Here is a 13756-nt window from a genome sequence, read left to right on the forward strand (position 1 = left end):
CAAGAAAACCCACACTACATGTACCTCAGGTCTCACCCTGGCAACTGAGACAAGTCACTACAACCCACATGGCGGCACATCAATGTTAGCCTTGGTAGGATAAATCTCCCCAGATCTATCTAACGGCTATGAAAATTCTAAAATAACACAAGTCTCATAAGTGTCCAATTTAAGGGTATTACACAAAAACACACCAAAATAACATGAATCAATTATGCACTTTATTCATTTACAATAAATGTCAATAAGTGCACCAATCTAATTAGATCTAAGGGCATAACTATCTAATAGCCACAACTAGCAGGAGTCATCAACGTCACCATCGGGGGCTTGGCCTCGGATGGTGCCTCAGCCTCGGCTCAAAAGGCCTACGCCAAGCAGTTCAACATCCAAAGGTTGGCTCCCAAAAGGATGAAGTAGAACAAAGCCCTTACCTTCATAGATGAGGACCTGAAGGGGGAGTTAATCCCCCATGACAACGCATTGGTAGTGTCGATGACCACCACCAACTTTTTAGTGAAGAGGATACTAGTTGACAATGGCTCATCAGTAGACATCCTCTTCTATGAGGCCTTTGAGAAGATAAACCTCGGGTCGAAACTCCTTCAACCAACCGATGTGCTACTTGTCGACTTCTCTGGGAATGTAATCAGGCTGGAGGGAAAGGTCACCCTACGTCTCACTATAGGGATAGAGCCTCAACAAGTGACGAGGGTGATAGAGTTCTTGGTGGTGAGGATCGACTCCCCCTACAATGCCATCATCAGGAGGTCGACTCTTCACGCCCTCAAAGCATCTATCTCCTTCTACCACCTCACCATGAAGTTTCCCACTGAGCACAACATCAGAGTCATTCAGGGGAACCAGCAAGCAGCCCGACAGTGCTATGTGGCAGTACTGAAGGGAAAGAATAAAGAAGCTTTGTTGTTAGAAGGTCACAACCTCAGGGATGAACTTGCGCGCGGCCTGCGTGACCAAGCCGCCCATAAGACACCCACCGATAAACTCGGCGGCATACATACCCCATGAGCTCGGTAGCTCACCAGGGAGCTCGCCAAAGAGCCAGGCAGCTCGGTAAAGCTCGCCACAAGCAGTTCGGTAGAGCTCGCCACAAGCAGTTCGGCAGAGCTCGCCACAGGCAGCTCGCCATAGGTAGCTCACCACAGGCAGCTCGCCACAGGGAGTTCGCCCCCAGGGAGTTCATCCCAAAGCAGTTCGCCATAGGCAGCTCGCCACTTGTAGAGAAGTTCAGTACAGGAGTAGTTTGGCGTATCGCAGGAAGATCTCCTGCCTGACGACCTGGCCTAGACACTGACCCACCGACTGACACAGGCACCGACCTGACGACCTGGCCTAGACATTGACCCGCCGACTGACACAGGCGCCGACCTGACAACTTGGCCCAAACACCGACACGCCGGCTGACGCAGGCGCCGCCCTAACAACCCGACCCAGGCGCCGACTTGGCCGCCTGACACAAGCGCCAGCCTGATGACCTCGAGGAGTTCACCACCATACCCCGGTTCTGATGAGATGTGACGAGTCTTACCGTTTGGAGGCTTTTCACCCACCTAACCCGTGAGGACTCTGGTATATAAAGACCTCACCCCCCAAAGGGGAGGGGGATGAAAAAAGGGAAGTAATCCTTACTCTCTAGCTCCCTCATTTCTCCAATATTATCTTCAAAGCTCTCTACAATCCGAGTGCTAACTTAAGCGTCGGAGAGCCCCTGCCGGGAAAATACCCCCGGGACCTCTGATTCAGTTCTCGCAGGTCCCTCAGCTCTCGCCGCCTACAAAGAGGAGGAAAAGATGGAGTTCTCACAGGTCCCTCAGCTCCCACCACCTACAACAAGGAGGAAAAGATGGAGTTCTCGCAGGTCCCTCAGCTCCCACTGCCTAAAAAGGAAAGAAGACCACCTCATGCTGAGGGCAATCGGATTGCGCCGCACTAGGGAGCTCTACCATTCTCTAAGTCACTGGCCGCCTAGCAGGGAGTTCGCCACCAAGTAGCTCTCTGCCAGGCAGTTCGCCACCAGGTAGCTCTCTACCAGGCAGTTCGCCACCAGGTAGTTCGCCACCAGGGAGCTTGCCACCAAGCAATTCGCCACCAGGCAGTTCGCCACCAGGGAGCTTGCCACCAGGCAGTTCGCCACCAGATAGTTCACCACCGGGAAGTTTGCCACCAGGCAGTTCGCCCCAAGGCAGTTCTCCACCAAGTAGTTCGCCACCAGGCAGTACACCACCAAGTAGCTCATCACTAAAGCACGTCACCACCGGGTCAAATAACGAGGTACTTAGCCAAAAAATTTTACATCACATTGGTACGTGGCCGAAAATGATTACATCAGATTCCTTCTCTAGATACAATCAAATAAAGATGCACCATGAGGAAGAGGAGAAAACATCATTCTTCACCGAGCATGGGACCTAATACTACAAGGTCATGCCCTTTGGCCTCAAGAATGCTGGAGCCACCTACCAACGACTTATAAATAAGGTTTTTAAGCATCAGATGGGGAGAAACGTCAAAACCTACATGGATGACATGGTTGAAAAAAGCCTGAAAGCTGACAAACACACCTCGGACCTAGCTGAGACCTTTGCCACTATGGAAATACAATATGAAGCTCAATCCCAGCAAGTGTGCCTTCGGCATCACCTTAGGCAAATTGCTAGGCTTTGTCATCACACAGCGAGGCATAGAAGCCAACCTAGAGAAGATTCAAGCTATCCTTGACATGGAATCACCTCGGTCAATCAAAGAAACTTAAAGACTTACAGACCTACCAGCTGAGTGGCTACCCTTAGTCATTTTATATTGAAGTCGGTCGACCACTACCTACCTTTCTTTCCAGCAATCAAGAAACTAAAGGACTTCTAGTGGACAAAAGAATGTCAGCGTGCCTTTGACGAACTAAAGTCTTACCTTGCCTCACCCCCCTGCTCACTCAGCCACTTCCCGGAGACATACTGTACTTATATCTCTCAGTTGGGGATGAGGTAGTCAATTCAGTTTTGGTGAAAGAAGAAGATGGAGTGCAGAGACCAATTTATTATGTCAGCAAGGTCCTTTGCAACTCTGAGACCCACTACCCTGAGGTCGAGAAGCTAGCTTCTACCTTGGTGGTCTCAGCTAGGAAACTCAAACCATACTTCCAATCCCACAACATCATAGTTCAAACTACCCAACCCCTTAAGTTCATTCTCGCCAAGCCTAAGACCTCAAAACGGTTGACCAAATGGGCCATCGAGCTTCCTAAGTTCAACCTACAGTACTAGCCAAGGCCTACAATCAAAGCACAGGCCCTAGCTGATTTTATGGTGGAGTGCACTTTCAACAAACCTCTCGGCCAGGCTCCCATAGATGGTGATGGACTTCGGTCAACCTAGAAATTGTTTGTGGACGGGTTCTCCAACTCCAAAGAAACTGGAGCAGGCCTCATACTCCTAACCCCGGATAACAATGAAGTGGAGTATGTGTTGAGATTTGACTTCTCAGCCTCTAACAATGAAGCTGAGTATGAGGCCCAGCTCGTTGGACTACAGCTTGCTAGATATCTCAGTTCCGAACACATCAAAATTTTCAGCAACTTCTAGCTAGTGGTGAACCAAGTGAATGGTGAGTACAAGGCCAGAGATCCCAACATGACCAAGAATATGAAGGCCGATGCCCCATCCAAATTGGCAAGCACTTTGGGTCCAACTCTTGGTCGCACTGTTCGTATTGAGAAGTTGGCACGACCCAGTATTGAAGAAGTCCAAGTGCTCCCTGTACAAGTTGAGCCCTGTTGGATGGACCCTATCATTGCTTACCTACTACATGAATAACTACCCGCCGACAGAAATGAAGCCAAATGAGTCCAATGATAGGCAGTCCATTACAACTTGCTTGAAGGAAATTTATATAGAAGATCTTTTACCTTGCCCTACCTCCAATGCATTCGTTAGGAGGTGGGTGAGTATATGCTCTGAGAGAACCATGAAGGCATCTATGGTAACCATATTGGAGGTAGAGCCCTGGCCCAAAAAGCATTAAGGAATGGGGTATTTTTTGCTGACGATTCAGAATGATACAACCATGCTAGTGCAAAAGTGCAACCGGTACTAGAGACACTCCAGCATCTCCCATTCGCAACCACAACTCTTTAAGCTCTCAGTAGCCTGTGGCCCTTTTCCAAGTGGGGTATGGATCTCCCTGGCTCCTTCACTCAAGCCAATGGAAATAGAAAGTACCTCATTGGTTCCACTGATTACCTCACCAAGTGGGTTGAATCCAAGCCCTGGGCTGCCATCACGACTTAGATGATACAAAACTTCTTCTATAAGAACATTATCTGCTACTTCGGCATCCCCCACATGCTGGTCAATGACAACGGGAAGCAATTTGATGATTTAAGATTCAGAGGATGGTGCGCCAGCCTCAGCATTAAGTAGCAATACACCTCAGTAGGCTATCCACAAACCAACAGCCTAGCCGAGGTCACCAATAGGACAATTATGGAAGGACTGAAGACTAGACTTGACAGAACCAAAGGCCTCTGGGCTGACGAACTATATAGCATCCTATGAGCCTACCGGACAACACCTCGGACTACCACGGGAGAAACTCCAGTCAACCTAACTTATGGCACCGAGGCCATCATACCAGCAGAGATCGGCCAACCAAAGCTTCGAATTGAGGCATATAGTGAAGTCGAGAATGATGAAGACAATACAACTCATGGGGTTGTGGCCTATCAACAGAGGGTAGCCTGCTATTACAACTCTTGGGGCGAAAGAAAGACATTACAAAGAATGAGACCTCATCCTCAGAAAAGTCATGGTTCCCAAGCCTGGTGTTGGCAAGCTCATCCCTAACTAGGAAGGTCCCTATAGAATCAAGCAGGTCGTTGACCCCGACACATTTCGGCTTGAGTATTTGAATGGAAGACTGATCCCTCGGACTTGGAATTCATAAAATCACCGGATGTATTATCAATGAATGTACTCCTTGATGAGTGAACAATGAATAAAATGCAAAGTTCCTCCCCCTCGACTCCAATTTTGGAGTACAAGTTCTTATTTTGGGTAACTACCAAGAGCCCTTGGTTGTGCGACCGATCGAAGCACACAACCTTCTCCAAGGTTATACGCTTGGACTGGACAGTGGTCTAGGCACACAGTTCCTTGTAATCCACACACCTACTTGGCCTTCTCGCTAAGTCAAGGAATGATGGGGACCTCGGCTATAAGCGGCCTATTATGAAGAAACACGCTAAAAATAAACTAAGTACTTCGCCAAGCAGTAAGTGCACTGTGACCTTGGCCAAGCACGCCCCTGTGGCCTAACACACAAAACACCCTTAAGGAAAGCCAATCCAGGCTAGCTAAGGCACACTCCTTGCCCCGATAGCTTGGCGCCAACAAGCAGCCTCAGCTTAGCATCCTTAGCAGGGATGAAGAATAGGATAAAAAAAGTTAAGGCTTTTGCCTCCCTTCCCTTCTCGTTAAGGAAAGGGGCCCCAACCACTCGACAGCATATTTCAGCCTCATCCAACCAATTTTCAATGGGAGTGGAGAACAATCCAAGAGAGCTAAGGCCTTCACCTCCCTTTCCTTCCCACTAAGAAAAGGGGCCTCGAGCCCCTCAGCAGCATAGCTTGGCCTTGGCTGAACTCCCTCAGCGCCCTAAGCAAACGTCTAATTAATAAACCACTTTGGATAAATTCTTTGCTACTTGTGACCTCTCGGAAGGGGTCATTGGCCCCTAAGTGCAAAAAAAGGAGAGAAAAGGATGCAGACAATAAAGGCACAAGTTATGCAACAAAGTATTTCATTGATTGTATCTATTCAGCTTGTTAAAATCTGGCCTCGGTTGGGGGAGGTCAAGACCCTTACAAAATGATTCGAAGAAAAGAAAAACAAAGAGAAGAAGGAAGGGAAAATTATTTGGCGTCCTCAACAGGAGCAGGAACCTTGACTAAAGAAGGGACATCAACAGTTGGGACCTCGGTGGTAGGGAACCCCAACTAGTAGACCGGAAAGTCAGGCATCAGCTACAACACCTGGATTGTGGTGTCACCGATGCCCTCCAGATAAGATGCAGCCCCATAGCTGATGAGCACCATCTTGTACTCGTCCATTGTCTTCCAGATCTCGACGGCATCCTTGGCCTTCTCCTCGGCCTCCACTACCTATGCTTGTGCAGCCTCTAGAGCCTCATCAACTGGACACACTTTAGCTAGGACTACTTGAGCATCTCGTCAACCTTCTTCAAGGCTTCCTTCAACTTCGTAGTAAGAGCCTTCTCTGCCTTGAGATCCTCCTCCAAAACCTTCCTCAGCTCCTTCTCCTCGCACATGGCCAAGATAGTCAATTATTGGTCGTTCTCTACCTCAGCAAGCTGCACCTCGAGCTGCTCCCTCTTCCCCTTAGAGTTATTCAATTGTTGCAGAAGAACTTCAATTTTGTCACAAAGGCCAATGGTGTACCGGGACGACTACAACAAGAACACCTTCGTCAGTAACTTGGAATCAAAAAATGACAAAGTTTCACTAAGAAGACAAGACAAGAGAGCAGCATACCTCGACCAAATGGTCCAGAGCAGCATCGCGGAGGTCTTGCAAGCTTTGGTTTGTCATAAAAATGTGATCCCCTTGAGGGATCATCCCAGTGACCAGAGCCCTCCCGATGCCCCTTGTATTGAGGGAGTCTCCCTCTTTGATGATCCACTGGGCGCGGAACGTGTGTCACGTCACCAACTGCTCCTCACCTCATGGCTTAGGTGAAGAGTGAGGAGCCAAAGGACGAGACCCCCCTATGGCACCCTTGGTTGGGGGCCCCGTCGGCATGTTGCCACCTTTAATACCGCCCTCAACTGGGTGGTCCTTGCTTGCCAAGCTCTTCCCATTGGGGGTTGAGGTGGATCAGCTGGTCTCCTCTGGCCAAACTCTGTGCCGATCTCCCTTAACCGGCCTCTTTCCTTGGTTTGCCCCAACACCAGCAGGCATTGGCGGTCAAGGAGCTCTCTTGGCTAGCACTACCTTCCTTGGTGCCTATCTTTGTAATGGGCCATTGCCCGACGTCCTTCTCAAGGACTTTGCCTTCTCCAACAGCATTTGTTTGGCATCAAAAGGCATTTATGCAAAGAAACAAAGCATGAATATTAGTACTCATGCACAAGGAAAAGGGTGATAGCAGGAGTTCTCCTACCAAGGCAAGCAAAGCTGAGGCCAGCTAATACTAGAGCTACCTCTTCCACCAAGGGCTTAGCCCAGATCTTCCCCGACATTCGAATGCAAGTAACAACCTCGGCTTCATTCTCCCAAAGATAAGGAGCTGCCTTCTCGACCGTCAGGTTTAGTGTCCCCCAATCTAACCTGAATGACCAACCCTTGGGGCAAGAAATGAAGAAGTACTTCTTCTAGTTGTGCATAGACAAAGGGTTGTCGACTACTCAGGCTCAGCAAGCCTAAAAGTAGTATACTCCCTTCTCGCGAGGGCGGGGCCTTGGCACAGACGTGCCACGAAATATTTTCTCAGTCAACTTGATGCCTCAGAGATGTGCCATCACCAACATGGCAATTATGGTTCTGATGGCATTGGGGGCAAGCTAGATTATGGTGATGTTGTATCACCTCAGCAGCTCAAGAATGAGGGGGGAAGAGGAAGCCTAAGGCCGAATTCTAGGTAGTGCTAGAAGATGCCAGATTTCACCCTTCTCTGGCAGCCACATCCGATCACCGGCATTTGAGACCCAAATCCTAAAGTTCTTGGGGATGTAATACTTCTTAGCAAGAGCCTTCACCTGCTCCATGCTAAGAACATTGTGCAGTTCGAAATGCTGTAGACGCTCAATGATCAACCCTCGGGCCCCGTACTCGAAAACCATCCTTGGACTGGGCTCAGGAGCTTCCTCACCATCAACCACCTCGGGTGACCCCAAGTCCACCTCGGCTTCCCTTGGCATCATAGACCCCACACTTTCATGAGGAGAGTCACCATCCCTTCGGTTGTGCTCAGCACCTAAAGAGGCAATCCTCTCCCTCAACACTTTGATCTCGAGCCTTAGAGCAGGACCCTTGGACTCGCTAGAGTTGTGCTTGCTGCTAATAGCCCAGGACGGGGTGGTAAATGAGCTTGCTCCCGAGAGGTCATGGAGGTCGTAGCACTCGGGACCAGAGTTTGAGTAAGAGACCGATGTGGGTGAAGTTCTTTACCTAAAAGGATGAAGTTAGAAAAACTCTAAGAGAAGCAAAGATGAAGGCTGAGATCTCTGAAGACTAAAGATCTGGAAGGCAAATGGTGGTTAGTCTTGGCTAAGTGCCCTATTTAAAGGAAAATGGACGGCCCAAATTGCCTCCAATCCAACGGCCATGGAGAGACTACCTTAATGACCCAAACCAACGACCTACATGTGCTGCTCGCCTCAAGAAGATGAAATGACGCCAAGCAAATCAACTGGCCCACTCATTGAGTCAAGTGGTTTGCCCAATGATTCTAAATTAGAAGTAGTGCGACCCGGCCATCCCGATGCTTGTCTCGCATATGGGCACGATGCGACAATCCATCTCACATATGGTTACAACCCGAGGCCCATCTCAAGCACGGTCCTGACCCATTAACATGGAAATTTGTAGCACGCACAGTCTACACCCAATGCCAAAACCAATCTCCCTATGACCCTCAACCTGTCAACAACAGTATCCATCCTATGCACGACCACGGCATATCACCCATACTACATATGGTAGTCTTCAGCCGAGGCCAACAACTTGCATGGACTCGCCATGATACCAATGAAGCGCATAACTAGGGGGCACGTATGTCTCAGACCCGTATATAGCATGGTATCGAGCTCCCAAAAACTGTGGTCAATGCCTCTGCATGACTGGTCCTCCACAACACTCTTAAGAGGAGGAATCAAGGCCTAAGTCAATGACACCGTGCTAAAAGATAAAATACTTCCTTGTCAAGCCAAAGCTGAAGCCAAGGTCCTCGTCAAAGAAAGCCATTCAATGCCTCCCAGCAAGGATAACGCACTCTCTTTGGCCGAAGTTGAGGTCCTCAGCTGAGACCTCCACCACGGCATCAAAAGTGGGGGCAAATGATGTAGGTGCACATGGCAGGCCCAATGGCACTCGAACACGTGGTATCCTCAGATGGCGACATGGGGCTCAGGGTAGATTGCATCCTGGCTGTCCACTTGTAACTAACTCCAAGCAAGTTCAAGTATAAATAAGTGACATCACTCCCTAGGTAATCTATCTTGGCATTTACTACTCTTACCTCTCTAGCTTCCTAGTGACCTTGTTTGAGATATCTTACTCAGGCGTCGTCTGCCCTCTTCGTTATGTGCTCGCTAACTTGATCGTTAGAGTCTCTGCCCCTGGGATACCACCCGAGGCCTCTAACATGCTTATTCCTCCACAGATCGAACTTACAGGCCCTCAGCTGTAGGAAATTTCTCCTTCTTTTGAATTTTTTATTTTTTTAATTCCATGTCATTTTTGAAATAACCAATGAGATGCACTTTCCCAATAACCTAAATAATTTCTTCTCCTAAAATTTCTCCTAAACAACGTTCCCCACTTTCTCCAAAATTATTTCTAATATAGTAAAGAGTTTCTCTCATAAATTATCTCTAATTCCTATTTATCCTCTCCCCTACTTCTTATCTATATCTATCTACAAAAAGTTTGGATTAAAAAATTAAGAAATAATTAAATTTTCTAAAAAAATTATATAAGAAATTTAAAATAATTATTAAAAACACAAAAAATAATTTTGTATTTTGAAAAAATATTTCACAAAAATTATGTACTAACAATTTAAATTATGTTTTTCCGAATTATCAATTTAAATTTTTTTCAAATATTTAATAATATGTAATAGCTTTAAATAAATAAAATTCAAATAAAAAAAAAATTTAAATATTTTAGAGATTATTTAAATATTTAAATAACTAAATATTTATCATAACTACATTTTAAATAGTTAAAATAACGAAATTATGTAATAAATTAAAAAAAAAATCTTAAAAGTAGAAAAATAATTACAACATATTATTGAAATTAATAATAATTTAATATATTAAAAATTAATAATGAAATTATATAATAATAGAATGAATTATACTTTTATGGATACTTAAATTCAATAAATAATTAATATTTTAAATTTTAAATATTTTACATACTATTTAAGTATTTAAATAACTAAATATTTTAAATAACAAAATATTTAGCATAAATAGATTTTAAATAGTTAAAATAAAGAAACTATGTAATAAATTTTAAAAATTCTGAAAAGTAGAAAAGTAATTATAACCTAATATTGCAATTAAAATAATTTAATATTTTTACATAATATTGTAAATAACTAATTTCACTTTCAAAAAAAATTATATTTATTTATAATAAATTTAAACTCTTAATCTATATTTATTATATAATTATATATACCAAAATTAATATTTATTGTATTTCAGTAATTATTTATTCTTTTTTGTGATAAATGTATTTTCAATGATTATTTATAAATTTATTTTGTTTTTTTATATAACAAAATCTTTCAATAATTACTGAAGATTAAACTACTATTATTGAAACTTTTAAATTTAATTTACTATACTTATTGTATTTTTGTTATAACTTATTGATTAATATTTATTAGGGATTAAAGTATTATTTGAGATTATACTATTTATTGACTAAGTTAATATATTTTTAGTACTTATTATTGGTGAGGGGTAATTTGGCCTGACCTATTAACATGCAGACACGTGGAACGGCCTGATGATTATACTCAATTTTAATAACATATTCTAACATTACTATAAAATTTAAACAATAATATAGTTAGCATAATATCATAACTTAAATTACACACCAATAATAATTTACTAAATAATTAAAATTTAATAAATGTAAAAACTATGAATTTAAAACCGATTTAAATCAAATTTTAAACAATGAGAAACAAATCAAGTTCAGTACAGGTTTGCTTCACTATAACTTGACCCTCCCATGATTCAACTCAAGCCCATAGGGGTTTAACCTGATACCAACCAAACTTTCATCTTTTCAATTGTATTTTCTATAATGTATTTAAAAACTCAAGTAAATATGGCAATCTAAATCGCACTTGCTAGGGCTTTGACTTGCCCGACCTTGATTGGGGCAATATTTTTGACCATTGATCAAGTTCATGGTGGGTTTCAAGAAAGCCCAAACTTTAGGGACCAGGGACAAGGTGGGGTGGTATTTGTCTAGCCCACTCCAAAGTGGGCCTAACCCCCTCACCCCCCAATAAATAATGTGTATGATATATTATTTTATATTATGCTTTATATAAAATTTATATTATATATAATATTTTATATTATGTATTGTATAAAAATAAAAATTTAATGAAAATTAATATGGATTCATCAAACAATACAGACCACTAAATAATGATTACGATGAATTTAGTCTAACTTAACCCAATTAGAAATGAAATAAGACTCCTAACTCAATTTCGTACACTAGTGTACTATAAGTCAAACAATAGATTTTGGATACTAATAATTGAATATCCTTCTTTCTCAAAACAACACTATACTTTCATCTAGAGGTGTAAATCGGGTCGTGCCACCTGTAGCCTAGCATGGTTAGGCCCAAATTTAGATTGGCCCAGCACGGCATGGCACGACAGCATGTGGGTCATGCCAGGCCTGACACGATGGTCTAGGCCATGCTGTGCCTGGGGTTCTAGGTCCAAAAACTGGTATGGCCCAGCCCACGGCATGACACGCATCATGGGCCAACATGGCATGCGCGCAGCCCAAATGTAGTCTCAACTTTTTGGAGAGTTTTTTTTACAGAAATACCCCCAACAATTATAAACAGCTATAAAGGGGGTATTTATGTATTTTGGTTTTGGGGGGAGAAAGAATGACATAAATGCCCCCAACAACTATATAACAGCTAGTTTGGAGGGGCATTTTGGTAAAGTGATAAATAACTTTATTTTCAATTCTTATAAATAGCCCTATCCTCCACCATTCTCATCATACCAATTCAACAATTCTCTTAATCTCTTCTCTAGTTCTCATATTCTCTCAATCTCTCATACATTCTCTAATTCTCCAATTCTAACTTTATTGAAGCTTCAACAAAAAGAAGGCTTTACTCAACAGTTCAAGTATCTCAAGTTAGCAATTTGGGAGGCTTGGATTCTTGGAGTTGAAAGACTTCAACCGTTGAAATCAAGTTGGAATTCCGAACCAGCAATTCGGGTAAGTACAATTAAATTAATTATTATTTTTTTAGAATTAAAAAATGGACAACTCCTCTTGAAACCAATTGCCCAACATATTCAATGCCGATGATATTTAGTCGCAGCACTGTAACTATATTGTATTTTTTATATTTTATTAATTTATTCAATTTTCCATTTTCATATTTCATTCATCTAACCATTTTATGCTTTGTATCATTCTAATTTAAAGGAAATAAAATTCCTAATTTTCTTCCAATTTGTTATTCACTTTGAGTCTTTGTCTCTTTGGTTTCTTATTTGGTTAAGTATTTTTTTCACTTCTTTGTTTGATTTCTTATTTTAAATATTTTAGTTTTACATAACAAAGAAATAAAAAAATAAAAAATGTCAAAAAAAAAACCAGTTTTAGCCCTATTCAGCCCAGGCCCATGACATAGTCTACAGCCCGTGTGGCCCAAGCCCATAGGATGACACAGGCCCACGTGGGCTTGGACTATGGGGCGTGTCAGGCCAACCCCCCAAATTATTCCTGGGGAGGGTAGCATAGCCCAATACTGCCCGCACTTTAGCGCATCCCATTTTACACCTCTACTTTCATCTCTTTTAGTTTAAATTTGGTATCCATTTTGCTATATTAATTTTTAGATCTTCTAAATACGTAGTTCATAGTGTGAAGCATATTCAAGTTTCATGATATGGGAAAATAGATCTCTAGTCGGTAGTTTCAACTTTAAGCTCGAAACCGTAATTTTTATTTTTAATGGTTAATGATCGAATCTATTAGACAAGGGTAAATTGCATACCGCTACCCACTATTTTGGGTGTTGTCACACAGCACCCTGAACTTAAATTTGAGACAAAGTCCCACCTTAACTTTTAATAGCATTCCCTCATCTAACTTGAAAAAAAAGATTCTCATGTAACTGTTATATGCATATTTAAACATTTTCAAACTCCCAAACTGCCCTTGTATCATAAAGTTAAAAATTTATAAAATTCAACAAAAAGACAAAAAATAAAGAAAAAGCATAAAGAGTGCCACTATTTGAACCGCCGTTGATTCAGACGGTCAGATCGTTTGGCTTGAGAATCATTTAGGCAATCAGTTCCGTTTTACCCCAAACCCAGAATCTAGTCAAAAACCATTGAAAAAGTTAACAAACTATTGACCCGGGTGATTGAACTGTCGACCCATTCAATAGTTTTTGACTTTTTTATTTTTAATTTTATTGTCAGAACGAGCCATTCATTCAAACCGGACGATCAGACCATTGACCCGGATACCGATGGCCAAAACGTTTCCATTTCCAGGTTTTTTTAAACGTTGCCTCAAAGTATAGGTAGTCACCCCCCTCCCAACATACAAAAAAAAAAAAAAAAAAAAAAGTCATCTATGTGGTCTGATGACTCATTGCTTAGAAAAGGCAATAAGTCATTTAGTTCAGCCATTTCAGCCGTTACCAACAGCCCCTGGCAGCTGAAAATATAATCATCTATGTGTTACTTTTCAC

The 13756-nt window shown here is 42.7% G+C and overlaps 1 protein-coding gene across 1 annotated transcript; it reads left to right on the forward strand.

Moving 5' to 3' along the window:
* Window positions 1-495: 495 nt before the first annotated feature.
* LOC148874470 (uncharacterized) lies at window positions 496-1029 on the forward strand. The gene has a single exon (XM_088961438.1). It carries the CDS (start codon window positions 496-498, stop codon window positions 1027-1029), a length of 534 nt encoding a protein of 177 aa, XP_088817564.1.
* The last annotated feature ends 12727 nt before the right edge of the window (window positions 1030-13756 follow it).

Source organism: Nelumbo lutea, chromosome 1 (assembly GCF_056320005.1).
Source record: "Nelumbo lutea isolate HS-2025 chromosome 1, American lotus-T2T, whole genome shotgun sequence".
Classification (NCBI taxonomy): domain Eukaryota; kingdom Viridiplantae; phylum Streptophyta; class Magnoliopsida; order Proteales; family Nelumbonaceae; genus Nelumbo; species Nelumbo lutea.

Excerpts from the sequence above, each read along its gene's own strand:
- LOC148874470 (XM_088961438.1), top strand. The coding sequence starts at position 496 with ATGACCACCACCAACTTTTTAGTGAAGAGGATACTAGTTGACAATGGC.